Source organism: Stegodyphus dumicola, chromosome 3 (assembly GCF_044657685.1).
Source record: "Stegodyphus dumicola isolate Sdum_Otavi_A_Nest chromosome 3, ASM4465768v1".
NCBI classification, from domain to species: domain Eukaryota; kingdom Metazoa; phylum Arthropoda; class Arachnida; order Araneae; family Eresidae; genus Stegodyphus; species Stegodyphus dumicola.
In genome coordinates this window covers 107,295,888-107,323,452 of record NC_140770.1, presented here as the reverse complement: position 1 = coordinate 107,323,452, position 27,565 = coordinate 107,295,888, and the positions used below count along the sequence as shown (strand labels likewise).

The following is a 27,565-nucleotide window of genomic DNA, read 5'->3' as shown; positions in this document are numbered from 1 at the left end:
TCTAATAAAAGAAATTGCTTTATTTCAAAGCTGGCTACAATGTCTCTCTTTGCAGATGCAATTTCATTAGTATATCAGTGTCTATAAGTTATGGTCTCATCTTGATGTCTTACGTTTTACAGCATTATTTTATAATAAATAAAATGTATGTATGCCAGGATTATTATCAGCAAGAATCTTCCAATGTTCATTCTTCTAAAAAATATTTGTATTTTAAACTCCTGCAAAAGAAAATGCTCATAATTATAATGATTTAAATTATTACAAAAACAAACAAATATAAATTATTATAAAGACACAGACAATTCAGAATTTTCTGAGTAAAGGACTGTGTAAATTGCTCAAGCTGGTAGGGAGAAAATAATTTCCCCTTCCAAAAAATAAAAAAATTACTTTTATTTATATTTTTTTAAATACACTCATTAAAACATTTTAAAGAACTACGATCTGAGGTCAATCAAACCATTTTCTTACAAAGTAAATTTTTCATCAAGAAAATAAGTGATTGTTTATTAATCTATAAATAGCTGATGACTATTGATAGAAGTCACTTAATTGGCACTTGGTGAATTTACAACCAGTCTATATTTATAAATTAAAATGATTTCAACTGCTTTTCCAATACTGAAAAATGTGCATATATTTTAAGTTTATATTATTATATCAACATCTAGACCACCATATTCATGTTTATAATATAAAATATGATTGTTGCAATGCACTTAAACCATATGTTCATTACCTTCTCTAAAATGTATAATTTATGTATTTATTCGCTAATAGTGCACATATATATTACATGCACAATATGAAGTTATTTTTTTCATCTACCTTACAAACAAGAAATTTTATGTTGCAGACAGCATTAGCTATGTCATCAGTTTATTTATTTCCAGTACTAAATATTGCTTTACAATTAATTAATTGGAAGTACCAGTTGCAATGAAGAAAGAACTGTTGATTTAAAGGTACCTTTCAACATAAGTATGAAGGTTTGCACACTTTCTGGAGCGTCAACCATAGAACATCATCTTAGGTGAAATGGAATCTTGGAAAATATCCCTGGAGGATTTATTGATATAGTCTTCTGTAACTAATGTTCTGTTTCACTGTATGGTAAACTAATAGTAATCACTTGTTATAAAACCCTTATTGATACAACAAAAAATGTCTAAAGCAGAAGACTTTCCTTCCTTCATCATGTCCAGCGTTACTGTTAATATTCCCTCTCGATGTTGAATTCATGTTTACAAATTATGCAATAAGTTTTGGAAATGTTTACAAGGAATCATGAATATTGTTCTTCTCATTTACACAATACAAAGAATTTATTTCCTTTTCAGTAGTATTCTTACATTACTGCTGTTTTACAGACTGACACAAGCCTGGCATCTGTTATAAGATATATTAAATATCGTTGGGCCTTGCTTAAGTCCTGCTCTAATTTTTATAAAGAACACCCAAGGGGCAATTTGAAGGTCTTCCATTCTTTTTTCCCTACAATTAACCAGCTAGAGTACTTTCAGCTTGCTGTGTATTTTGTATGCCCCCTTGCCACGCAGACACTATACACTTACAAATATCCATGCCTTCTCCAAGATTTAAACTCAGGCCCCTCAGCGCAGTAGTCAGCATCAGTAACCACTGTACCATTTGTGCAGCGACTGCTATTTACAGTTAATGTTCATCTCTATTATTGAATAATAAAGAATCTGTATGTATGTTCCTAGCATTCTGCAAAAATGGTAACACCTAGAGCCCTCCACTAAACATGTGCATCTCGAATTCTGAATTTGTTTCATGTTTTGTACTAAATAATAATTTTTATCAATAAACTCAGCAGTTTAAAAGCAATGTGTTACCAAAAGAAAACCGAAAGATATTTATGTTTAAATCTTAATTAGAAAACTCAGTGTTTAAAGAAGATTTAAAAGAAATATGTTGCCACTGCCTGAAATAAAATGTTTTCTTCCATGCACCAGTGTATTTAGGAATTATAAGCTATTTAATTTTTCTTTCGAATTTAATCTGTAACTGATTAGTTTAAAAGAAATGAATGCAGTTATTCATTGTTGTTATTATTAATTCCTTTTTGCCATCTGAAATTACACTAGCTTGACTCAAAATAATTTTCTTTTTCTTTTTTTTAAGCAGCTGGCTACACAAGCAATTAGAGATAATGGATAGTAAAAGATATTACTTGGAGAATGAAAAGTATGAATTGACATAACAAGAATAGAAGCAGCATATCAGTAACTAGAAATGGTACAATGTTCATAATGAAACGGGGGGGGGGGGGGGTGAGTGAGAGATTATGGCGCAATACCAAAGATGATTATAGTGCGCCAAACACGTGATGGGGTGAGTACAATTGATGAAATTAAAATACAATAAATAAAAACAAGTAGACAAATGTATCAAATCCAGAGGATGAAGTCATATAAGAACAAGTTAAAACCACACATTTAAAATTCAAGATACAACCTTTAAAACAAATTACATTAGGTGATAAAAGCCAGTTTCTTTCAAATAATAAAATAAATTACAATTGACCTCTCTTCCGATTAAACGGTCGAGAGGTAAGTCACAGCTATTAAAATATTTCTGGCGAAGACTATTAAAACATGGACACTCAATTAAAATATGACGAACAGATAAACAAACATTACAATTAAAACACACAGGCTCATTTTCAGCTTTGAGAAGATAGTTATGTGTCACTCTAGTGTGACCAATTCTGAGGCGAGTCAAAAGAACTTCCTCCTTACGATTTTTGGTTGATTCCCAATGCTCAATTCTAGGTTTTACATGTCTTAACTTGTTTTGAAGCTGAACATCCCACATTTGCTGCCATCTTTTCCGGACTTTTCCCTTGATGACACAGCAGATATCTCTAAAAGGGATAAGGTGACTAGTCAGTTCATCAGCAGATTTGGCTGCAATATCTGCAAGCTAATTTCCCTTTATTCCAGCATGTCCAGGAACCCAGCAGTACAGGACTTCATATCCGCGAATCGTTAAATTTATATGAATTTTCAGGACATCCACTACCACAGGATTCTGAGTGTTGGGAAAAGCTTCCAAAGATTTAAGAGCACTATACAAGTCTGTATAAACTATGAACTTCTTGTGGCAGAGCTTCGAGATGTACAAAAGAGCATAATATATTGCAGTTAGTTCAGACGTTAGGACTGAGCAAGCATGGTGTAGGCATCTGCCCTCAATGTAATCTTCAAATACAAAAGCCATCCCGACATGATCATTTGACTTTGATCCGTCTGTGTATATCGGATAATAACTGCTATATCTGTGCCTGTGCTCAGCGAAGAGTTCTCTGTAAACGATCTCGTTAGTGCTCGCCTTCGCGTGATGTTTGAAAACATCAAGGAGCTGAATCCGTGAAGTTTCCCAAGGTGGAATTTCAAAATCCTGTACTGCTTGGGGGTGCATATCAGAGAGGGAAAGTTTCTCAATGACATTGCGAACTCTTAAAGGAAAAGTAGGAACAGAGGATGGACGTGTTTCAAATAGTGAGTTACACTCATTATCAAGTAAGCACAGCTTATTGGGATGTTCAGGTTGGGATAAAATATTAAAATATTGTAAAAGGGACAATTGCTCACGCCTCAGATAAAGTGATGGTTCGTTAGAGTCAACATATAGGCATAATGAAACGGGAGTTTTCAGAATAATTTACATTTCTTTCAGTTTGGAATTGGCTTTAAAAGTACTTCACATCATCTACTACTATTTCAACATACATGTTATTTGTATGACAGAGTAGCTTTAAGCAGAAAAACCATGCTATCAAAGTAAAACAAAATTATATAAATCTGTAATTAGTTACTCAAACACTATGACAAAACAATACACTAACAGAATAAAGCACCACCTATGAAAATATTACTGCCATGATGGCCACAGATTGATGAATGAACTTAAACTGTCTTATGACTCAGAAAACTACAGATTTTCATCAACTTCTCCCAAAGGCAAAAGTTTGAAAGGCAATTTCACTTTTCAGTACAAATGAAGTTTTTCTCATTAACTTAGCTTATGTGAACATGAAGGAGATTTATAAGAATATTCAAGCACTTCTTTATAAATGCATTCTGAAAATCATCAGTGAAATCTTAAAGGCTTATTAACTGACAGGACTGTAAATAGGCTTAACCAAATATTGATAGTCTTTTAATGCAACTAGAATAGTAAAACAAGGGATATCAACCATAGTTAAGAACAAAGGTTTACATGAAGGATCTATGTGAAAATACATTACTTCATAATAATTATAGCATGTGAAATCCAAGTTTGAAAAAATCATTTACCTTAAATTTCACATAGAAATGGATATCCTTAATAACTTTGCTAACACTATGGATCAAAAGCTGGATTGTTTCTCTAATTTAAAAGATAAATTTTCCAGCAAAAACGAAGATAAAAAGTAGTTTTATACTGATTATGGATAAATTAACAATCCAAAAACTTTGTCTGATAGACATTCTCATTCTATCTGATATGTTCAATGTAACTAGTTACAGAACAAACAGCAAGCTTTTCAGTTGCTGGTATCATTCATCTTGCTATTAGACAAAACTTTTAAAAAATAAGCTGTAAGAAAATCCATGTACTAGGAAAAAGGAAATTTCTAAATCCCCCATATCACAGAAGTAGGTGCTTTTATAAGTTTGAAACTATCTTTCATTACATATTCAAGAATAATTAATTCACTTGTAATTTTTCCCAGCAGTGCCACTGGACTTATTTAGAATCATCAGCTGAGTAGATATACAGAAGAAAGTTTTGAAAAATCACCACCCATAGGATCACCAGAAATACTTCTAATGCAAGATAAAAGCCAAAAGAAAAAATGTTTGAAAGAAAAGAAAAATGGCCTTTAAGCCAGACGGATTCTGATGGTTACATCCCATGTTCGACCCCCATCAATAGAAAAATTTACATGCATAAGCATTTTTGTTTCTTTGTACGGATATATAAAAAATGCTTGCCAATGGTATCTCTCGATCTAGCCATCAAAAACTAATTAACGAAAATATTATTATTGTACAAAATTTTAATGAAAAATCTTTTAGGTATATGTGCACTGACAAATAATTTTAAGTTAACTACCAAATCATGTAAAATGGTATGACTACAGTATGTTTGCAAAATTTTGTTGATTTATGCTGAATTTCTGATAATGTGACACCTGGCATTTTCTTCCTTCCCCCTTCCTTTAGTTATTTTTAACACCAAAATTTTATTGAGATTGCAATCATTTAGGTGATCTCATAATAATAAGTTCTGTCTTCCCTAACTGTCACAAAAAAGATAAAATAAATATTCAACCATTAAATCATGAGCAATCGATCTAGCAACCTTTTTGATCTTTGATAAAGTTGTAATATTGACTGTGAAGCAACTAAATTCAATGAAACATAAGAATGCTGATATGTATATGTACTGAATACTAATTATAAATATTATTATGCATTTAGAGCCAATCTAAATCACAGAAAATGGACAAACTATAGTCTTTCCTCTCGTATATATATATGAATTATGTGATAATATGACATTTAAGTATGGTACCCAGAATTCATAAGATGCTTCAAGGAAAAGTGACATTAATAATTTATTCTGACTTGCAGCTGTAAAGCATTAAATGGCTACAAATATAAAAATAAACAATTTTAGATATAAAATGTATTTAAAAAACTATATGAAAAAAGTAACTGAATGGCGATCAGTTTTATATAGCATCCAATTAAAAATAGGTTTGTTATATTAGGTAGCAAGTACTTATGAAAAAGCATGTTCCAACAGCAGCCTACAGAGGTTTCTATAAATATTAAGAATTTAATATTATTAATGGAATCTGTATTGTATTTCCATGACAGATGGAAGAAATATATATGTTCATTTAGTTTCATCTATTATATACACAAGTAAACAGGTGGAGAATAATAAAACATACATGTTAAATTCGAGAAAGGGAAAGAAAAAAAAAATAACTTTTAATCCATGTACAAATAATGGAATGAAAAATTATTCAAAAGAAACACTTGCTTATTACTGAGAATTATACTAAATTTAAAAAAGACTACATTTAAGACTTGAAATAGATCATAGCCATAAAAGATTTTTTTCATGATGCAATGCTTACATGGAAGTATTTTCACAAATATGATTTGTGCATCCCATTAGGTTAACAGTAATTAACAGCATACTTGTGATACAGCTCTTAAACCCAATATTATCATTACTTTTAAAATATGAGCTATTACTGAAAACTGTTTTTTAAATGATGTTTACTTTGTTGTTTATATATTTTTTAATTAATCTAACAGAGATTATGGAAATATTTCTGGAATAACAACTTCTGATACAGTAAAATCTCACCAATGACTAATATAACAAACAAAATTTCTGCACTCATTCAGTTTCTTAAATATGTGATATTATAAGGCTATAACAAATCTCCAAACTTTTGAAAATCAGATATAATAAACCTTTTCCTATTGAAAATGCATTATTTTTTAACTGAAAAATGATTAAATTTTAACCTCATACACATGCAGGTTGTTAGGATTGCAGTAAGCAAGTGCTTGTTACTATAAGTGTTCTTTTAACTTCAGCCTCATTTTTTTTTTTTAGGTTCCAAACAAATGTAATATTCAAATCTTGAAGAGCCAGTTTATACAATAAACATACACTGGGAGCAGAAGGCTCAGGTGCGAAGCACATGGGAAAACAGGCGCCTAGGCTAAAAACCTCATCCTGCATATAACTCATGGAAAAGTGACATGACGTTCCTACCATAACGTACGATGTGTTAAGAATTTTCACATGATGTTAAATACGAGCCTTGCATATAAGACATTCCGAGAGGAAGTTTAACTGCCTAAGACGTAGAAGGGAGAAATGAAATTTCCTGCATCGTTATTGGTCCATTATAAGGAGAGTGCTAATTCATTCCTATTCTTCAGATTCCGCAAAGTTGATAAGCAGCATAGCCGCTTGAAAACCTGTTTTTAATTTCTTTGCAGGATTCTTCGCTGATTTGATTTTGTCAATGTATGAAATTATGGCCATTAAAAACGAGTTTATCTTTTCATCCTGAAGCCATTTCATTGCGTCGCTGAGGTCTGTATAGGGTGGAGTAATTTTGCCTTTTAGCTTCTCGCTGTAGGTAGCTTGGCTGGGATTTTTCTGCACCAGGATTTCAGCAGTCTTGGGGCTAAGGAAGTTTTCTTCAGAAAATTCTGGAGCCTTAGTTTGGGGAAGGACTATTTTTCTTTTCGAGTCTTTTTTTATAATCGCTGCAGCCTCTATAGCTGCTGACATGGCAAAGTCCGCAGAAAATATATTTAGGTTTATCCTCAGGCTTCATGTTGCATTCGCTGCTTCTATGCTGTTTCCCACACTTCACGCATCTTACAGGGTTACTGCAGCAGTATTGAGAGTGTCCGAACTGCTGGCAACGGTAGCATTGGACTGGTCTTTTCTTCGGGTTGAACTTTTCTATCATGACGTTAAAGCTGAACATTCTATTTAGCTGATGTATCTTATTTCCTTCGGGGGTTCTTTTGAGTTCAAGGAGGTAGATGGGGAGCTTGATTTTCTTTCCTTCATGACTTTTAGAAAACTGCTAGCAAAGTTCTTGAACTTGAGGTCTTGGACTATGGCATCTTCTTGAATAGTGGCTGGGAGGTTCTTCATTATAATGCAGATCGGTTTTTCAAATTCGAATTTGTAGGAATAGAAGGGTATCTTCTTCTCTAAAAGGAGTTCGTTCATCAAACTGTAGTCAGTCAGGTTCTTGGTGTAAACAAAAATCGAGTTTCCCCTCATTTGGGAATATCATGGGCCTCTGCACAGTGTATCGTGAACACTTTATCAAATCCGTTACAATCGGTGAGGAAGGTTTCACATCATTGGCTCCTCCTACGAGGCTTTCTTCTGCTATTTTCCTAAGTAACTGGAATCGGTTCTCCTGTGGTATCTCCATAGGAACTGGCTTTTCTTGAATTTTTATGGTCTTGGGGGGAAATCCAATTACCTTCCTTTTCAGGGAGAATGGCGTTATGTTGCGTTCATTGTCTTTTGCTGTTAAGCTTGAAAGTTTTCCTTGCATATTCCATCGCTAGATTGCCCACTTCTTCAGGGGATTTAGCAGCCCTTAGTTGTTCTTCAAATTCCCTGTGACGCATCAGGTGTTCAGTTCCGAATTTCTGCAGAAGCAGCTGTATTTTTTCCTCTCTGTAGTCCTGCATTAATTTCTGAATTTTTTCCTCTTGGGTTCCTTCCTCCTTTGCAATTTCAATCTCCAAAACAGCGTTATCCTCTTTTGCTTTCACTTTTTTATTAAGTCTGGGGTCCTTCAAAAATTCTTCACGTTTCGATGTGGATGGTAGCGAGAAAGTCGAGTCCTGAGTCCATGCAATGGCTTCATCATCTGTATTAACTGCCCTAAAAAAGGACATGCCTACTGTGTAACCCAAAGGAACACTCTCAAAAGTCAAAGCAGTGCTCAGTCAAAAACTAGAAATACACTAACTGACCACCTACGGGACTGGGTCAGTTCGAAGTAAAAATCGTGGAGCTAACCAAAGTGTTTCCAACACACTCGGAGTCACAGCTTGGTCTAACACGTTGGGAGCAGAAATGCATTCTTATTATATAGTAGGCAGAATATCTTTGTAATTAAATAATTTTCCTTTTCAGTTTTCCAAATGGGAAGCATTTTATCTTTTATTTAACTTGTAATAGAAATCTATTATTGGTACTACATTGCTCAACAAAATCACAGAAGCAAGTAATTTAGTGAAAAAGTATATTGCTGGTAAATATGCAGAACAATAAAAAAAAATGTCTTTCTGGAAAAATAGATAAATAAAAAATTAAGAATTAATTTTTAATGTAAACAGAGATCATTTTACAAGAAATTCATCTGATGCCTTAGAAATCATTATTACCCATATCTTTTGGAGAAGGAAAAAAAAGCAATTGATAAACTTTGTCAGCTGTCTAATAAGTCATGGCCATCTCAAATATGCAAAATGACTTTAGACCAGTGAGGCATTGAATTAATGAGGTTTCCACAGCTCATTCTTCAAGAAGAGCATTTCGCAACTGAAGGAGTATAGGTCCATGGAGTTTGTGATCTAGTAACATCAAGTTTATCAAATGTATCTCAAGAATGTTGTATCAGATTTGAAATTTGCAAAGCATGCCGACCTCTCTGTATGCTTTATTGTTTCTCTGCCAAGAATTTAATTCACAAGGAATGCTGAATGAGATCAGAGAGTATCGTATAAAAATGGCTGAATCACTGATGGCAGCAATATGCAGTGCAATAATCAAGAATCGCAATTTTATCTCTGTACCCAATAAATCAGGTATCCATTCAGAATGACACACAGGTCACTACACCCAAATAAGATTATACCTACCCAAACATACTACATCCCCAAATCTGTGACCTTTGGCATGTGCTGAAAAATGTGTCAGGTACCATGTTCTCTGCAGATGAGAAATCATTGGGTATGTTTCTGGATTGAGTTTGGCTTCATCAAAGGAAAGAATTTGGCCCTATTTAGCAGGTCCTTATTTACAATATTCTTCAGGCCCTACAACACTGAAAGGCTAATAAATAACTGGTCTATGTGCATACAGTCCTTTTGCATGAGGATGTTTGAGAATTCTTACAGTTGATATTCTTCTCACTGCCATTAAAAACTATCTTTGCAGGTAAGTGGCATTTCGACATCTGCTCTAAAGGGCTTACAAATAAGAGTCTTCATATAAGGTGGTAGTTCGTAAATGACCGTGAACAGGATATCTTCAAACACTACTCAATACTTGATATCCTTATGCATACAATTACATTTTGGTATCACAGAAGTGATGATGCACTAATGTTGAAAGAAGATTGTTGATTGGCTTCCAAGCTTCCCCCCCCCCCAATTTGCCATGGGGTACTTTTTGGCAAGCTGTTTTGATTCTGCATGTTGAAACAAGACAGATGTGAAAAATTACTTCTTCTATGAAGCATTGTACAAGATTATAGTTCTGAAGAAACCATTTATTTAATACAGTCAAAAGTCTTTAATCCGGACGTCCATAATCCGGAATGATCTATAATCCGGACCTCAAAGCTACAAACTTTCTGTGCACATAATACCTTTACCTCGCAAATACCTTTACCTTTACCTAGCAAATTCCTCGTCATGCGCATTTAATGTATAATACCTTTACCTAACAAATTCCTCGTCATGCGCATTTAATGTATAACAGATGGTATAAGCTAAGCTAAAATTATCTAATTATCTATTTCAGTTAATGTTGCAGATTGCGTTGTTCCTTAATCTTCGAACTGAATCCGGCTTATTATTTTTTGCAGACTGCCAGAGAATTTTATAAAAGTAAGCTTGAACTTTCAATTATGTCAAAAAGAATTTGCGATTCTGGAGCTGCCAAAGGATCTACAAAGCGAAAGCATATTTCGATGTCCATCAAACAAAAAGTGGAATTGCTGCAGAAAATGGATAAAGCATATCCTTTGTTTCTCTAACCATTCCGAAATCTGTTTATCAATTTCACTCTGCTCTGCAGGGGGGGGGGACGTCGCGGCACGCAATGAACTGGAAGTTGATCTGTCAGCACTATCCTCATCTTCAGGGCAGATGTTTTTATTTTATTCGGCTTATAATTCCTTACTAAATGTAGTATTTCATCTCAATGTACTCTGTCTTTGATATGATTTAAAGCAAATTCCTCGTCATTATAAAGATCAAGAATATACATCAAAATAGTTTTCTGGTTGCAATTTTCTAATTTCGACTATGCGTAATGTATGCTTTACGCATGCGCGCGTTGAAAGAAATATTTAATAAAGTAAACAAATAAATATTAAGCTTTTTTTTGTTAATTTTGATACCCTTTAGATCATAATTGCTCTTTATTTCATAAATTACGGTTTTCATATTTTTAATTTTATAATTTATGCATGTCATCTTACCAGATTTAAATTGATGATCTATAATCCGGAATCGCCGAAGTCCCGATGAGTCCGGATTAAAGACTTTTGATTGTAATTTGAATTTATTGTTGCTAATTTGCATGCTGTAGTAGTCTTTTCATTATTCAGAGATTTATGACAGCTAAACATTGAGTTACAATATTTAACAGTGTGATAACAATTTATTGTTGATCAGTATATATAGAAAAATCAAGACTTGATCATTTTTAATCATTAAAAAATTTGGAAATGAGGTGAACCAAACATTAAAAATGTTAAGTCAAAACAGACCAAGCATTAAGAATGTTAAAGAAGCTTGCTGAAATGGCTCCCTATTCACAGAGTCACAATCTGCCAGTATCTGCATTTCAGATAAAAGGTGATGAAATTGCCAAATAATTTAGACTGCCAGAGAATAGCAGATTAATAAGACTGGCTTGACAAATAAAAGCACTTCTTAAGGGAAAATTGACAATAAAAGAATATTTCAAAATCTGATACTGAGATATTAAAAAAAAAAAAAAAAAAAAAAAAAAAAAAAAAGAGAGAGAGAGAGAGAGAGAGAGAAAGAATTTTTGTGATCATATCTTTTGTGGCAATGAAAATGATAATTCAGAATTTCATGTATTTTAGGAGGTGTATAGTTTGAAGCAAGAATCTGAAACACAAAGTTTATCATGAATGAAAAACATTTAATAAATAAATATTAATTTATATTTTTATTTTTTTAATTAGAATTATTATTTAAATCTGCCAGTAGATAAAACAATTTTTTTTTTTTTACAATTTTTAAGGAGAACCATTTTTTTTATTGGATCATATATCCTGAAGTACAATTTCAGTTCCTTGAAGATTTAATTGTATATACCAATGGAAATAAGCAGAAAATCTTCACATCTTTTATTTTAAAATATGGCAAAAGCTGAATCTCCCTTCCCAATTTGTCTACATTTATATGTTCTTTAAATAACTGTGTTCCTGAAAAAATTAGATAATGTCCACCATTTTTCATTCTTTCTTTTGCTTCACAGTTTTAAATTTTAAAAAAGAAAGAAAATTTCTTGCCTTGAGGATGTTGAACAAATGGCGGTGTGGCAATTGTAGTCGGAGCAGATACCATGGCAGCACTTGTTGGGATGATCGTCATTTGTGGTAATATGTGAGTCGGAGTGCCTATGTGATTTCCAGGGTTCTGGCTATGTATTGAATGCATATGAAGCGGGTGGTGTGGAGCAGCTGTCTGATGCCCATGGTGGGAGACAGGCACAGGCTGTTGTTGTTGCATTAGCACCACTGGCTGAGGTCCACCAGGGAAACCAGTATGATGGGCCTGATGCATTGGATGGTTCAAAGGCTGATTGTGGTTGTGAGGCCCAGTTGCTTGGAGGGGATGTTGGCCGATTGGACCACCAGGATACATTACAGTAGTTGGAGTAGACGGCTGAGAGTGATTTCCATGAGGTGTTTGAACCTGATGGACTGGTGAAGGGGAAGGATGCACAACAGGAGTTTGTGACTGAGGTGGATAGTGGTTGGAATGCTGCCCCCCTTGTTGCAAAGAATGTGAAGCAGTAGCAGCAGATATAGATGCTCCTGGATGGGCTGACACTGCAATACAATATTTATCTTCATAGAGAAGATAAAAATTAGTCAAAAACAAAACATGTAAAAGTATTAATTATTTGAATACTTTATTTCTATACAATAAATAAAAAAGTTCAGAAACATCTAACCTACAGAATGCATGCTAAATGGATGAAATTTTAGTAATGAACTAATAGATAATGAAAAGTCAGTTTTTTAAAATAAAATTGCAAGAGTTTATCAAATCCCTTTCAAATAACACTATGAAAATATTTAGTTTAAATTCAGACAACAGAATTTAACAAATGAATGTTCAAAATGTGTTGCTATTTTGAATATTTAACTTATAAAATGAGAAACTTCTTTTATTTCTGTAATTTTTACCCTTTTTTTCCCCAAATTACAAAGAACACAAATGCTGCTCTGTTTGTTATTCAAGTGTGCAAGCATTGGCCAGTCACATTTGTACTTCATAGCGCATTTCACATTCCTTGAGTAACTTATTAAACTTCTTACATCCTTTCCAAAGTTAAAATTAATAATAAAATATTAAAAAATTTAGAAAATACTTTTATTGTAAAATTCTGGCATATGATAATAAAAATATTCACTATTAATATTAAATGCAGGGTCAATAAATAGTCCCTAAAACTGATTTATTTTTCTGACAAACAAAGAAAAGTAAAATTTTAATTTTGGTATTAAAATAAAATTAAATATTAACATACGATACAAATTCAGATTACAGAAAAGTGCCTAATGGGTTTACACAAAATAGTTTAATCTAAATGAATTACACTAAATTTGGGTTTCTGAAAATTGAAAAATATTCCAGTTCTCTGAGAATACACCTATTTGAGTTGAGTTACACTTTAAGTTTTACAAGTTGAAATTAAAATAAGAAAAGATAAACACATTGATCAGAATTAAGACTGCAATACTATAAAAAAAGGACAATTCCTTCCTTCCTTATGGGTTATAATCATGAAATCCACGGAACTAAACAAACATTAGAATAAACCCCTAAGTGGAGTCATCCAAATACTCAAACCTCAATGTATTCAACTGACATCATATTAAAGGGATATCTTAGCGAAGGTTAGGATAGCAGTATCTCAATGACTCTTCAGAATCTGTTACCACAAAAAAAAAAAAAAAAAAAAAAAAAAGTCAACCCTAGTGAATTAATACGATTGCATTACATAAATCATGTTCTCAATGTTGTATCACTGTATTATCTGTACCAATGGGATGTAAATCAAAGGTATCTGTTCACCCAATTTTAAGTCATCTCTAATTATCACACCAACTTGACAACTTCCTGACAGCACTAAAGAAGGCACTAAAGTGCATGCCTAATAAATATTATGATTAATCTCTCCTGAGAAATGTATCTTATGCAGTTTCATCTTCTTTTGGCACCAATAGACCTGGCAAATAGTTCTATGTTTGTTATTTAAGCATGTAATAGGCCAATCAGATATGTACTCCATACTGCATTTCACATTTCTTGAGTAATTAGTGGTTTTAAACTTCTTACATCCCCCCTCCCAAAGTTATAATTAATAATAAAATATCAGAAAATACTTTTATTTGTAAAATTTTGGCACATAATAATAAAAATATTCCTTATTATTATTAGTCCCTAAAATGAAATAGTCTGCTATAATGGGAGGGAAAAAAAAAAAAAAAAAAACAACAACAGAGGAAGATAATACACTTCCAATGCCTGAACCAAGCAAATGGTTTTGAAGCATTTGGGTGAAGCCATATTATTGGTACTATAGCATAAATCTTATTTAATTGATAGTGGTGCATGGTAAACAAAGCATGCGCAGGCTTTGTCTTCTGTAGATAATCTCCCCCCCCCATCATGAACCACTATACACTACTGAAAAGGCTCACAGCAAGTTAAGGCAGTCCAGCAATAATTTCAGGCTCAGTTTCATTCTCACTTATGTCTTCTGAAGACAATTTTTTTTTTTCATTCTCTATCATAAACCATTAATACACTATTGAAAAGGCTCATACCAAGATAAAGCAGTCCAGCAATAATTTCGGGCTCATTTCATTTTCATTTATATCTTTTGTAGATAATCCCCCCCCCACTTTATCATAAATCATTATACGCTACTGAAAAGGCTGACACAAAGATAAGGTAGTCTAGCAATAATATGTAAGCCCGATTCAGTCTCATGCAGACCAGTGTTGCCAGATCGTGCAACTTTTTGCAAATTTGCGACTTTTTACAAACTTGTGCTATTAAAATTTTAGTATTTGCGATTTTGCGAAATTTATGCGACATCCATTATTTTCTTATGCTACTTTCTGTGACTTTAAAGATTTTTTTAATATATCATAAAATGCTTTTACGGTAAACTAATGTATCAATTACAAATAATTTATATTATTAAAAAAACAGTTTATTTAGGCTTAAATAGAAGTTGTCATCTGGCAATCTTGTTTACATGTGGGCTTTCCTTTCCAAGGCTGAACAGTCTGATGCCGGTATGACAAGGGGGTAGGGGAAGGGAAAAAGTGGGAAAGAAAGAAAAAGAATCTACTTCGGACCACTCCCTCCATGACACCGTGTACTTTGTTTTTAAGTCAGTCCCCCCCTATGCTGAACACCAGCATAACCCCAAAGTTCTATGATGATAACGAATTGAACAAAAGAACTTGGAGCTTGCACGCCATATAATGGGTACCCAAACAGAAAAAGAAATGAAGAAATTCATTCTCCCGATTATAAATATTGCGAAGAACTAAGTAATGGAAATGGCTTAAAAATCAAAGCAATGGCATTTTTTTAAAAATAACAACACAAATAAATTTGAACAAGACTTTCTTAACCAGAATTTGAAATGAATTCACCATGCAGAACGGAAATCTCACTGAAGCAAAAAACAACAATGAATTAAAAAAAATCTGATGTGTACACCACATGACTTCCTTGTACAGAATATTAAATTACATGCATTTTTTCTTGCATTTCATTTAAGCTTATTGGATTGAATTACATCTACTTCATCGATAGCTCATAAACCACAACAGAATAAATGAACTCTAAAATTCACTGTGTTTGTTTACCATAGCGACACTCTGGCACTATGGTAAACAAACACAGTTAGCCCAGCGACACTCTGCCACTAGGCTCACTTAACAGCCTTACATTTTATTCATTTTATAACTCAGAATGCACAAAATTTATATCATCTTAAGAATTATCTAATCGTTGCCACATGCTCTATTCAAACGCTATAATAAATCTAAAACAATGTATAAAAGAAATTAAATAATAAAAAAAAAAGGAATAGTTTTTCATAGATGACTTAGTATTTCTCATTCAATTACTTCAGTTCTCACTTGGCGACAAGGCAAATATACATAGAAATTCAAAATATCTTATATTGAAAATGCCGGTATGACAAGGGGGTAGGGGAAGGGAAAAGTGGGAAAGAAAGAAAAAGAATCTACTTCGGACCTCTCACCTTTCCCTCCATGACACCGTGTACTTTGTTTTTAAGTCAGTGCCCCCCCCACATGCTGAACACCAGCATAACCCCAAAGTTCTGTGATGATAACGAATTGAACAAAAGAACTTGGAGCTTGCACGCCATACACTGGGTACCCAAACAGAGAAAGAAATGAAGATAAATTTTATATTTTAACTCTAAAATATATGTAGATTTGAAATATGTAATAAAAAAAATATGCAGTTTTTGAACCTGTTCTGATAACAAAATCTGATGTGTACACCACATGACTTCCTTGTACGGAATATTAAGTTATACGCCGGATCGGATCTTGCATTTCATTTAATTTTATTGGATTGAATTAAATCTACTTCGCTGACAGCGCATAAACCACAATAGAATAAATGCATTCTTTAAAATTCACTTTGTTTACCATAGTGACACTCTGGCGCTAGGTTCACTTAACAGTATTATATTTCATTCATATTATAACTCAGAATGCACAAAATTTATATTATTTAAAGAATAGAATTATCTAATTGTTGCCACATGTTCTATTCAAATACTATAATAAAGCTAGAATGATATATAAAAGAAATTAAGCAAACAAAACAAAAAAGAAACAGTTTTTCACAGAGGATTGAATATTTCTCATTCAATTAATTCAGTTCTCACTTCGCGAGAAGGCAAAAATACATAAAAACTCAAAATATATATATTAAAAATTACAAAGTAAATCTTAAACACTTATTTCCTTGAAAAAATTCCAGAAAGGATTAAGCATGATTAAATTGGCAATAATAAATGAAGGCGTTATCTTTGTTGCTGCGAAGATGTAAACAAACATGTCCTCAATTGTATTTAAAAATTAGGCTTAGCCGCACTTCAACAGCTTTTAAATTGTTGATAATTGTACAAATATTGTTTGAAGATTTCCTAAAGGCATAAAAACCTTAAGCAGAAGATAAGAACAACATAATTCAATCACTTTTAAAGCAAAAAAATCACAATTTACAAACATATAAGAATAAAAAAAACAGAGCTCACTGAGCTGAGTAACAGAGTTGGATATATACATACATATATTTATATGCTATTGGTGCAGCCAAATTTCAACCAAAATACGAGGTGCACATCTACATGTTATAGCAGTCTTACATACACAATGTCAACGTTCTGAGGCTACTCGTTTTTGAGTTATGCGAGATATGTATGTACGCACAGACGCCACAAAAAATTCTCTTTAGAATTCATTTTAAATCAATTTTATAATTTTTTTGGGGGGGGGAAAGAAATGTCCTTTATTCTGCTCGTACTACTCTGCTACGTACAGGTGTCACACAAAAACATTGTTAAATTGCATTCGATAGCTTTCAAAATAAATATTTTAGTTTATATATGAGACCTGAAATTTTTCGCGATTACAATACTTCCTTTTTACTTTGTAAAAGGAAGTAAAAATTAACTGCCAACTCAAATAATTTAGTACAAAAATACTAACAGTCTAAACGTGAGGAATCTCTTAAGAATGGATATGCACAAATTAATTTAGAAATAGAGATCTAAATTAAATAAGAATCAATTAAAAAAAGAAATGGACATTTAAATAATTGAAAATGAGCTATATAGTTTTAAAACTTTTGTAAAGCTGAGATATGTAATTAAACATATTAAGAAACGAATACAGTCTGTAACATACGCAACTAATACACATTAAATTTGTGATGACGTCAGAGGTAATGTGAGCATGCATTACTATGACGTCACAAAATAATCACATGATCTATGATGTCATTTGCAACTTTTTAAGTCTTCTTTTGCTACTTTAGTTGAAAAATTTCTGGCAACACTGATGCAGACTGCTGCTGCTCCACCAATGTCATGCCAAAGTACAGTCAAAAGTCGTTAATCCGGACTCGTCGGGACTTCAGCGATTCCAGATTATCGATTTTTCCGGTTTATAGATCATCAATTTAAATCTCGTAAGATGGCATGCAGAAATTCTAAAATTAAAAATATGAAACCGTAATTTATGAAATAAAGAACAATTATGATCTAAAGGGTATCAAAATTTACAAAAAAAAAAAAAAAAAAAAAAAAAAAAAAAAAAAAAAAAAAAAAACTTAATATTTATTTGTTTACTTTATTAAACATTTCTTTCAATGTAAGTTAAGTTGCTTCGTTTTATGTGATAATACTTTCTCTTTAATTCTATAAACAGACATAATTTCTTGTTCAGTTACAAAGTTTCGCTGTTCAAGTCCCGTTAATTGCTGTGCCGAGAATACCGACTAACTTGTCAATCGAAATTTTTTCGTTTTCACTAACCTCTCTGTCACATTCTTCATGTCTTTATCCATTTTTTGCAGCAATTCCACTTTTGTTTGTTGGACATCGAAACATACTTTCGTTTTGTAGATCCTTTGGAAGTTCCAGCATCGGAAATTCTATTTGACATAATCGAAAGTTCAAGTTTACTTTTATAAAATTGCTCTTACAGTCTGCAAAAAATAATAAGCCGGATCCAATTCGAAGATTAAGGAACAACGCAATCATCAACATTAACTGAAATAGATAATTAGATAATTCCGTTATACATTAAACGCGCAGGCGAAAATGTATTCTGCACTTGCGCACACGCATATGCGCAGTAGTCAAGGTCTTACACGCACACGTAAAACGCCTGTGCGCATGTGCCAATGCGGCGCATGCGCAGAAAGTTTTCAGCTTTGAAGTCCGGATTATAGATCATTCCGTATTATGGGTGTCCGAATTAACGACTTTTGACTGTATTTAACATATTGATGCATTTCTGACATACTAATTTAACACATCTATTTTTTACAATACATCTGAATTTTGTTCAACAATGTATCATGTAATTTGGTTACAAATCTTTGACGATTTTGTTAATAATGATTTGATATGATTAAATAATAATATTATGATTTGATATATATATTATACAGTACAAAGTCCGTAATCCGTACGTCCATTATCCGGAGCGATCTTTAATCCGGACCTCAAAGCCACAAGCTTTTTTTTGCACGCTTTACGCTACGCATGTGTGTGTTTAATGTTTATGCATGTGCATTTAGCACAAAAAAAGAAGCAATTTGAACATCATACATTGAAAGAAATGTTTAATAAAGTAAACAAATAAATATTAAGTTTTTTTTGTGTAAATTTTGATACCCTTTAGATCATGATTGTTCTTTATTTCATAAATTACGGTTTCATATTTTTAATTGTATAATTTCTACATGTCATCTTACCAGATTTAAATTGATGATCTATAATCCGGAAAAAACCCTAATTCGGAATCGCCGAAGTCCCAACGAGTCCGGATTACAGACTTTATCCTGTATATATACACACATTATCTTAAAAAAGCATCAGTATGCCTTTATGGTGTTATCTTTTCTAAAAATTACATAGTCAGAAGGAAAAAATTATAACCCTTAAGAAAATAATTGTGCCAAGCCAAGGAAAATAAAGTTACTAGAAAATTCTTACATACGAGGCGTATTCGGAAACTAAGTACCGTTTTGGGAAAAAAAATAAAAATAAAAAAATAAATAAAAATAAAAAGTAAAAAAATTTTTTCGAATCCATTTTTACATGAAAATACATGTCTTAAACTATTTTTCAACATAGTTTCCGCCAACGATCAAACACTTGTCATAGCAGGTGACCAGTTTTTGTATACCAACATCAAAGAAACTTCCTGCCAGTTTCAATAACCACAACTCCACAGCATTTTTCGTGTCATCGTCAGATCCAAAGCGCTTGCCACCAAGCTCGCGCTTCATGTGCAGGAACAAGTGATAGTCAGACGGCGCCAAGTCCGGGCTGTACGGCCATTGATCGAACTGCTCCCAACAAAACTGTCGAATTAATGATTGAGTCACACTAGCAGTATGGAGCCGAGCATTGTTATGGAGCAACACAATTCCTTTCCTGAGCATTCCTCTTCGTTTGTTTTGAATGGCACGCCTTAGTTTTGTTAAAGTCTCACAATATTGTGCCGCATTAATGGTTTCACCTCTGGGAAGAAATTCAGTAAGCAAAATGCCTCTCCTATCCCAGAAGACAGTGCACATGATTTTTTGTGATGACATTGTCACTTTGAACTTTTGTTTTTTCGGAGAATGAGTGTGTCTCCACTCCATCGATTGTTGTTTCGATTCTGGTGTGAAATGACACACCCAAGTTTCATCACCTGTCACAATTTGGTTTAAAAAGTTTTCTCCCTCATCACTGTACCACGTGAGAAATGTCAGGGCACTACCAAGTCGCTTTGTTTTGTGAACATCAGTGAGCATTTTTAGAACCCATCGGGAACACAGTTTGCGATAATTCAAGCGGTCAGACACAATTTCGAACAAAACAGTACGTGAAATTTGTGGAAATGCCTCTGAAAGAGTTGTCATTGTGAAGCATCTGTTCTCATGAATTGCTTCATCAACTTTCCTTACCAAATCATCGGTGACAACAGAAGGCCGACCACTCCGAGCCTCGGCGTGGACATTTGTTCGACCTGCATTAAACATTCTTACCCACTTTCTCACCATTCCATCACTTATCGCGTATTCACCGTAAACTTCTGTCACTTGAGGATAAATTTCGGCTGGTTTAACATTCCTCGCGTTCAAAAATTTAATCACAGCACGAATCTCACAGTCAGCGGGAGAACTAATTGTCTTAAACATTTTGAATGTGCACAGCAAACTGAAAACACAACATAGAGCAACCAAAATGGCGACAATTGAAAGTCAGTGAACAAGAAAGACTAGTGCGCATGCGTGGGATGCCTACCACAGCACTGCGACGGCGCTAGAATGAAATGGTACTTAGTTTCCGAATACACTACGTACATACACAAAATGGGGGGTTTCCACCTTTAAAACTGTATCAAATAATGTTATAAACAATCATTGCTTTAACCTTTTTGTGCCGACTGTGCACAGGGTGCCAGAAATGCAATTATTTCCCAGCCGGTACACTGGCATGCTACAGCCTTTTATCATTCACATCCCAGAATGGCACATTTGTACCAGCATCTTGGAATGTTTTAAAAACCACTAGATGACGCTCTGGGTCAAGTACTTCTAAATTGAATACAGTTTTAGGACCCTGATCGAGTTTGGTCACTTTCTGAGTAACACTGATGTCAGCTGTTGTGGGGACAGTGTAACGTAAATAGATAGAGCTAGTCTCTTAATCTCACCACATAATATAAATATTATAAATATTCACATTTCTGATATCCTTTTAAATACTTTTTTTATTCTTCCCCCCCCCACTATGTAAGGTCTTTTCGGGTTACTATGATGAGTTATTTTATGTTTTGTATTACTTTTATTGCTTATATTTCACCTACTTCCCTTTTTATTTTGGAAAACCTTGACTTCAGTTTATTACGGAAAGCAAGCGTTATTTATCAGATGAAGAATACACCCGCACAGTAAAAATGAGTCAATCAGTGATATGGATGAGAGTGATGATTCATTTTCTAAAGAGAGCAATATTTCTAGTGATTCTCATACAGACATTTTGTCAGAAACAGAGCTCACTGATTGTCGGCCTTCCAGTTAACATGAGAGATTTTGTTACTTCTTGTAAACAGTCTTTGTTGTATATTCTTTAGTACTTTAAAAGTTTATTTATGTATTTTATCAATTAAAACTTCAGAATGATTTGAATAGTGCTCAGAAAATTATTTCTCAAAATAAGCAATTTTTTCATATATATTTTCATGTAAAGTAAAGGAAAAAATTATTAAATGCTAATTTTAACGTATACAGTCAAAAGTCTTTAATCCGGACTCGTCGAGACTTTGGCGATTCCGGATTATCGATTTTTCCGCATTACAGATCATCAGTTTAAATCTGGTAAGATCAAATGCAGAAATCATAAAATTAAAAATATGAAACCGTAATTTATAAAATAATGAGCAATTATGATCTAAAGGGTATCCATACTTGCCAACCTATGACACTCAAAAATCAGGAGATTTTTCACAATGTTAAAAATACTTTTTAAATGATAAAAATATAGTTTTTAATGATGAAGTAACTTTAAATAGTTACTAAGTCTTAAATGCAAGCAAAACAAAAATACCTTAGACATAAAAAACATTTTTATTACTTGCATCGTAAAAAAAAAAAAAAAAAGACACTTTAATCAGTTTTCATACAAATGTTATGGACAGTGGCAGATTTTGCTTTCGTTAAGAAACTTCATAATTTTGTTCATAGCAATTGCCACGTAGGCCTGCTTTCGCTAATAAAAGCTTTTCTAATGTGTCATCACTAATATTAGAACAAAATTTAGTCCTCGTTTTCGCAACAACACTGAAAATCCTCTCACACTCCGCATTACTATGGAGAACTGTCAAGATGGCCAACATAATTCTAGAGAATTCACTATATTTTAAAATTCCGTCAGCACCTTTCAATTTTCCAATTAAACTTCACTGGGTGTCAATTCTATCTGATTTTATAATCATCCAAGTTTTCTAATTGTAAACTGCAAAATTGCGACTGCAGTATATCAGTAGCAACATCAATATCGTCATCTTTCATGACTAAACGAAGTAACACAGGAAATCTGTTCAAAAAGTACCTTATATCAGAAAAAGATGCATTTGCTAGAGCAGAAACATCAGCAACTTTAGCATGCAAAATCAGTTCATCGTTGACTGGGAATTTATGTAGTATGTAATCACATACTCGACAGAAGAACTTCTAACATGAAGATAAAACTTATTTTTGTCCTTTTCTGAAAGTTCTTCCACTACTTTTGTAGGTGCAGCTCCTATTACCAAATCTTCATCTTTCTTCTGATTTTCTGTTTCACCATAAATCACATCATATATAGAATTACAAGACAAAACACAGACTGGTTTTACAAACTTTGATAAAATGTCTTTAAACAGATCATAAATCATTGATTGCAAAACATGAATTAATGGAATTCTGCTTTGTAGAATTGCGTTAAGAACATCGAATGATGGCAAAATGAATTGTAAAAAAAAGCAAAAAGCTTTGTTAAGGTCCGAAGAAAAAAACATAAATATTCGTTCTTCACAAGATAAACTTACAGTAATCGGAAAATGTTTCGTGTGTTGAGCATTTTTTTATTTTATTTTGAGAGAAATTTGTATCAGCTTTACGCTTATATTTTGCAGTATTATTTTGAGAACTGCCAGTTGAATTGCTGAATGATGCAGAAATTACTTTATTTTTCTCAAACCTATTTTTAACAATGGAAGTAGTAACTACATCTCCATTTACTTTAGGTACTTTATAACTTTCAATAGAGCCTTTTATCTTAACTCTCGAAGCATTTACTTCTTCTTTAAAAAATGCAAGAAGTGGGTTCCATTGATCGAGGATTCTAGATAAGCATTTCTTTAAAGACAGCCAGCGTGTACACACGTTTCAAAATTTTTCTTATTTATTTATTTGTTTACTTTCAACGTTCAAACATTTCTTTCAAAGCGTGCATGCGTAAAGCATACATTAGGCATAGTCGAAATTAGAAAATTGCAACCAGAAAACTATTTGATTTGTATTCGTGATATTTATAATGAGGAGGAATTTGATTTAAATCATATCAAAGACCGAGTAGATCGAAATGAAATACAACATTTAGTAAGGAATTATAAGCCGACTAAAATAAAAACATCTGCCCTGAAGATAACGATAGTGCTGACAGATCAACTTCCAGTTCATCGCTCGCCGCGACGTCCCCCCCCCCGCGCAGAGCAGCGTGAACTTGATAAACAGATTTCGGAACTGTTAGATAAACAAAGGATATGCCTTGATCCATTTTTTGTAGCAATTCCACTTTTTGTTTGATGGACATCGAAACATACTTTCGTTTTGTAGATCCTTTGGGAGCTCCAGCATCGGAAATTCTATTTGACATAATCGAAAGTTCAAGCTTACTTTTATAAAATTGCTCTTACAGTCTGCAAAAAATAATAAGCCGGATACAATTCGAAGATTAAGGAACAACGCAATCATCAACATTAACTGTAATAGATAATTAGATAATTTTAGCTTATACCGTCCGTTATTAAACGCGTACGCGAAAACGTATTCTACGCTTGCGCAGACGCATATGCAAGTCGTAAAGGTCTTGCGCGCACGCGTAAACGCCTATGCGCATGTGTCAACGCGGCGCATTTTAGCTTGATTTTAGCTTTGAGGTCCGGATTATAGATCATTCCGGATTATGGGTGTCCGAATTAACGACTTTTGACTGTATAACAACTTAAGCAATAATCTAAAATAGTAACAAAAATTATGATGTTAGAGGGTAAACTTTTTTTTGTGTGTGAAAATCCCTGGCTGTGGGACAATTCCTTTCGTCTCCCAAGCAAACGTCTTAAACAAAGACATGCCAGTCTGGACACAATTAAGCAGATATCAAAAAGTCAGACTGTTAAAATCAGCTTCAACCAGATCAAAACATGAATTTAGGCTGAAACTGCTGTGATTTTTAATTCCAAAAAATCTCGATTAGAATTTTAACTTGCATGTTATTCCGATAGCTGTAGCAACATACAGATACTGATTCTACTATCCACTACTTGCTTATTACACATCATAATGTTAAAAATAAATAAGTTTACAAATGCCAAAATTTTATAAAATAATTAAAAAAAAGAAGATAATATAAACATTCTCTTATGCATATTTTAGGAATTTCAACACAATGCAAGAAATAATAAATGGCATAAAAGATTTCCATTAAATGAATTATTATAGAAAGATAATAATTAAAAATTCAACTATGATTTTCATTACTAAATGTTTGTAACATTTATATACTTCTCATTTTGAGATTCATAATAAATAATACAAATAAAAGATACTACCTCATAAATATTTTAATACATCAATGATGATGGATTACAAAATTTTTTAAATATTTTTCCTGTTAATTTTCACCTCAATAATACCAAAATAAGTCAAGCTTATTTTTCCATAAATAACCTGGCCATACAAAATCAACTTACTTATTAAATGCGTTGGAAGATGTGATGTGTCACAATATGATACTGAATGTGAGGTAGGTACTACTCCCACTGGTTGAGGGGAAACCACTCGAGGTCCGACCACAAAATTCATCTAAAAAATTTTAACAAACAATTATTACTTATAATGTTGTTTAATTATGTAATGAGCATAATGTAATAATAAATGCAAATATATATAGTGTAAAATATCTCTCTTTCAAAAATCTTTGTGGACTGAGCATTATCTGTGTTCTTTGAGTCTCATCTTTCATCTGTCTAACTGCGCAGTAAAGTTTCTTCAAATTATAATGCAGAGAACCACTGCCAATCCATTGTAACTTACTTTCACCAAGTCATTTTATTACAATAATGCCGCAATTATTTTTTCTGTTTTGTTCATTTTTATATACAGTTGACTTTCCAATGCATTTAACTCTTCACATAATTGATTGAGATTGATAATACATAATAGTACATAATTGAGATGGATATACCTTTATCCATTTCTTGCAGCAATTCCACTTTTAATTGACAATGAAACATGTTTTCGCTTTGTAAATTCTGTTGCAGCTCCAGAATTAGAAACTCTTTTTGACATAATCAAAAGTTGAAATTTAATTTTGTTGAAAATATGACTTATTGTAATCCCTTTTTTGCATCATCTCTCCTCCTTGAAATAATTCTAACTTTTACATGAGGTTTGGTTTTTTTTTAAAGGGATATAGCAATTATTTCTACTTTGTTTTTCAGTGCCACTGTTTGTATTAAGAACGGATTGTTCCAGCTTAATTAAGATGCAAAAACGAAACTCGAAGTTACATCATCTGGAAAGCTGAGTCCTGCCGACAGCCGATTGGTTGCCATGAGATGATGCCATGTCTACTTCATGTATAAATATCTTGCATCGCTCTGGCGTAGTGCTTCTTGTTCCTGCTTTCATTGCTCCTGGTGTGCTGTTCCAGCTCTCATTCGGAGACGTTCTTGCGATGAGGGTCGTCCAGCGGTAAGTGCCGTGGTTCCATGCCATGCTGGTTTTTCCAAGGTTAAGCGGCATCGAATCTCAAGTTGTGGTTCCCAGTGAGCAACTGCAGTGAGCGGTATTTACAAATTCAAGTACATTCAAAGCGTAATTTTTCAGGTGCCTTCTTGGCCAAAAGCATAGACCTATTTAGTCAAGTGAAATTCAAATTAATCGTGTAGTTTTGTTCTGTGATATGTTTTTCGCATATTAAATGCCAGTATTAATAGAACAGGTAATATATTTACTGTATCATTAATAGTGTAATATTCATTAAAGGAAAAACCCTTGGGGTTAGTGAATAGTTAACCGAGTGTAATTTTTGACAATGATTATGTTACACTTTTAACTTTAAGTTTCTGGTATTGATCAAATTTATTTATTGTAGTCTTATTTTTATACATATATTGTTAATAAATTGGTTTAGTTTAAAACGTTTGTCATCTATGTCTGCACAGCACATAATCTTAAGGTGCTTCTATTGCGATAATTATTTCTGCTAAATGTTTTTTATAACTTTATACTTTGCTTTTACATTATTTTGGTTATGGGCCAAGCCCCTGAGTTATCTTTATTGCAGACTGTTTTTTGAAGTTTAAGTTAATTAAAGACTTAAGAGACTGGGGGGCGATTTTTGTTGAATTTCAAATATGGCTACTATTAATGTTATGCACAGTATTGCTAATCTTGATGCATATAATTACTTTGCATGGTCTAAAGATATTAAGTTTGTCTTAAATGAGAAAAATGCTTGGCTTCTGGTTAAAGGTATTGAAACATGTCCTGAGTTAAATGATGTTTATAGTATTATAAAAGAAATTGTTGCCCACTATCAAAATAGAAGTCGTTTGACATTATCATCGATTTATATGAATGTAAGCCCTGAATATAGGAACATAATATGTGAAATAGATGATCTTGTAATTGCATGGGATATGCTTGCCAAATTTTTCCAGCCAGATTATCGAGCTAGACATATGACCTTGTTTTCAGAGTTCTTAAATTGTAAAATTAAGCCAAATGAAAGCATTAGTCTCTTTTCTTCCAGATTAAAATGCATTACTGAACAATTGGCTGATATTAATCAAGCTGTAAAAGATGTCTATATATGTTTTCTTAGGTTTCTTCCAGAAAAATATCATCATGTAGTTTAGAACATTTTGAGGTGGCCAGATGAAAAATTTATATTTAAATATGTTGAACTGGAAATACTTGCAGAGGATACACGTTTTAATTTAAGGGATGTAGATCGGGAAAATTCTAACAAGACTATAGAAATTCAAAGCACCCACTTTGAACCTAAATTTAAGCAGAATAAAGGGTCCAAGTGTTATAAATGTGGCCATCCAGGTCATATACAAAACTACCATAGAATAAAAGGTAATTTTTCCAGATCACACTCGCCTGCTTCTTCAGGCTAAGTCCTTTTTCAT

At 32.9% G+C, this 27,565-nt stretch overlaps 1 protein-coding gene across 4 annotated transcripts in view; it reads right to left on the bottom strand.

Moving 5' to 3' along the window:
• Positions 1-27,565, bottom strand: part of LOC118197347 (uncharacterized) — a 194,964-nt gene continuing 167,399 nt past the window's right edge. For 3 of the 4 annotated variants that reach the window (XM_035368846.1, XM_035368847.1, XM_085813142.1), the window contains 3 exons: positions 25,115-25,226; positions 12,089-12,649; positions 1-221 (listed from right to left, as the gene is read on the bottom strand). In XM_035368846.1, coding sequence (XP_035224737.1) covers positions 214-221; positions 12,089-12,649; positions 25,115-25,226 — 681 coding nt within the window. In that variant the 3' untranslated portion in view covers positions 1-213. The remainder of the gene's footprint in view (positions 222-12,088; positions 12,650-25,114; positions 25,227-27,565) is intronic. The other variant, XM_085813143.1, reaches the window with a different exon arrangement.